This window comes from Solanum tuberosum, unplaced genomic scaffold (assembly GCF_000226075.1).
Source record: "Solanum tuberosum cultivar DM 1-3 516 R44 unplaced genomic scaffold, SolTub_3.0 scf00349, whole genome shotgun sequence".
Classification (NCBI taxonomy): domain Eukaryota; kingdom Viridiplantae; phylum Streptophyta; class Magnoliopsida; order Solanales; family Solanaceae; genus Solanum; species Solanum tuberosum.
Window position 1 is genome coordinate 242172 of NW_006239271.1, and position 3083 is coordinate 245254.

The 3083-nt window shown below is 33.7% G+C and overlaps 1 protein-coding gene across 1 annotated transcript; it reads left to right on the plus strand.

The window, feature by feature from the left end:
• The first annotated feature begins 284 nt into the window (after positions 1 to 284).
• Positions 285 to 2527, plus strand: LOC102602226 (peroxidase P7-like). Its single transcript, XM_006361244.2, has 4 exons — positions 285 to 565; positions 1391 to 1582; positions 1662 to 1827; positions 1948 to 2527. Exons 1-4 carry the CDS (start codon positions 359 to 361, stop codon positions 2340 to 2342), a joined length of 960 nt encoding a protein of 319 aa, XP_006361306.1. The 5' UTR covers positions 285 to 358; the 3' UTR covers positions 2343 to 2527.
• The last annotated feature ends 556 nt before the right edge of the window (positions 2528 to 3083 follow it).

The window sequence follows — 3083 nt, forward strand, 5'->3', positions numbered from 1 at the left end:
CTCCTCTTGATCACCAAATAATCATAAAATAATTGGTTTTCTTTGGGTCCCCTTTGTTTGACTAATAAGATGATAACAAGTCCTAAAAATGTCCTACTTTTATAACTACCTTTATTTTAATAAAAATAAAAATGATTCTATATTTTATTGGTTTGCTTTTAACTATTTGTCAAACGTAAAAAGACATGCAATGGAGTCTTCGTGTTAGGTAACCTGCCAAGAACAATAACCTTGATAAAGCATTCTCTAGTCTCTACAATTTCCCTATAAATACCTCATTTTTCTCATCAACTTGTGTACACCACACTTGTTTCTAATTTCAAAGTAATAGGTTCTAAGTAAGAAAAATTCTTCCAATATGGCTTGTTTTAAGAGTGCCATAGTTTTGTTTTTTCTAGTGAGTTTAGTGGGAAGTTCCTCAGCTCAACTCACCACTGGATTTTACTCAAAATCATGTCCTAAGCTCTATGAAACTGTGAAATCTGTGGTGAACTCTGCTATTCAGAAGGAAACCCGAATGGGTGCTTCCCTCCTTCGCCTATTCTTCCACGATTGCTTCGTTAATGTAATCTCTTCATTTTCTCTCCTTTTCATTTTTGTTAATATTATATTGTTGTTGTTTTCACGTTTTAGAACATGCATTCTAGTGTTTTATTATATAGGGAAAAGAGCCTAATATACTCATCAATTTTGCGACTTAAAGTTGATATATCCCTCGTTATAAAAGTGGCTCACATATATATTCAGATAAATCGCAAATTTGAGGAATATATGTAGTAGAAACGTTTATCTATCAAAAACAACATGAGTGTTATATTGTGCACTTTGCATAATTCCAAAATGGTTGGTATTTTCTGTTGCCAAGTGTCTTAGGACGACTGATCGTGATATGTTTTTGTGAGACAGTTTGACAACTTTGTTGGTGAGTTCGTTTACTAGTGAAGTCGTATACGTCTTTTTCTGTCTCCAGGCATTCAAAGGTCTCCGGGCCCTTTATATATAAAAAAAATAAAATAATTATTAGGTTATACAATATTGACTATAGTCAATTTTTTCATTTTATCTTGAAGTTGAGTTTTTCAATTTTGCTAAAATTATTCTAATCACTTTTTCAAGAAAAGACCTTCACAATACTACTTCAAGAAAAGTATTTTTCTAGTGAAATATGTGTCCGAATATAACTTTAATTTTTAAATACTCTTTTACTTATAACTGTTAACTTGGAATATTATTTTTCTCCAATATCAGTAAATTCATGTCCAAATATCACTTCTCAATTGGATCCATAAGTTACACTAGTCTAAATTGTATAACTTTTGACTTGCGCTTTCTTAAATCAGTCACGTTTACCTTAATTTTTTTTATGCCTTTTGGCGTTCTGTTTTTACAGGGATGCGATGGATCATTGTTCCTGGATGATACATCAACCTTCACAGGGGAAAAGAGGGCACAGCCAAATTTCAATTCGGCCAGAGGATTTGAAGTTATTGACAACATCAAATCTGCTGTCGAAAAAGTGTGCCCTGGTGTCGTCTCTTGTGCTGATATTTTGGCCGTTACCGCCCGAGACTCTGTTGTAATTGTAAGTTGTTGATCAACATATCTCTTATGTAAACCTCCTTTGAAAATTATATGCTAATAAACAAAATTGTTGGATGTAGCTTGGAGGACCTAATTGGGATGTAAAACTGGGAAGAAGAGATGCCAGGACGGCAAGCCAAGGTGCTGCCAATAACAGCATTCCTACCCCAACTTCTAACCTTAACCGTCTCATCTCTAGCTTCAGTGCTGTTGGCCTTTCTACAAAGGATATGGTTGCCTTATCTGGTTTGTTCAAAAACTCCATAGATTTAAGTTATATATACTGACAGTAAATATTGTTTTAATCGTAATAACAAGTACTCTCCCTGTTCTAATTTAAGTGTTTTAATTTGATATATTTTACAGGAGCTCATACTATCGGACAAGCAAGGTGCACAAGTTTCAGGGGACGCATATACAACGAGACCAAAAACATGGACGCATCACTAGCGCGAACCAGGCAAAATAATTGCCCGAGAGCCTCAGGATCAGGGGACAACAATTTGGCACCTCTTGATTTACAGACTCCTACGCGCTTCGACAATCACTATTTCATAAACCTTGTTAACAAAAAGGGACTGCTCCATTCTGATCAGCAGCTTTTCAATGGAGGATCCGTCGATTCAATTGTCAAATCATACAGTAACAATCCCAGCAGTTTCACCTCTGATTTTGTGACCGCAATGATTAAGATGGGTGATAACCGTCCCCTCACTGGATCTAAGGGAGAGATCAGGAAGAACTGCAGGAGAATCAACTAATTATGTTAATTTCAAGTGTGTTTGGAGATTGCTATTTTGAATTTTGAATTTTGAATTTGTACTTGTTTTGTTGCTTGATTTGTAGGCTCAATGGCTGTTACCTACCCGTAACAGCTTCAAGTGCCACTAATTTGTATCGTATTTGAGTTTTATATATACTATAAAAATATCTTTCTTTGTTAAAACTTCAAAAACAAAACGGGGGTACTCTGTAGTGACTATAATTATGAAAGAGGTGACATGAAGAAAGTTTTTAGAAGTTTCTCCCTCTTAGCTTACTTTAATGTAAACAGCCCGCATATAAATTGCATTTTGGACGGATGGAAAATGGATTAAGCTAACCTATATAAATATAGATAAATAATGAATTGGGTAAAACGATCATAATTCACTTTAATTTCCTAAAATCAAAAAGGTTAAAACCTTTACCTGAGTTAATTGAAATCAACTTTCAAAATAATGACTTCTGCACATAGCATAAACTCTGAAACATTTATCACAACACCATTCTTGTTAGTTTTCCTTTGGAAGAAAATAATGACTATCAAAGGAAGGTTTTTGACTAGAAGTTTGTTGATATATATATATATATATGCTTGTTGAATTTCTACTTCAACGATTCTCGCTATTTCTATATAAATATATATATATATACTAGTTTTCTGACAAACGCACGTGATTATCAATTTCAAAAATATATGTTATACTAAATAGTATTGCTTATTTAAGTGAAGATTTGAA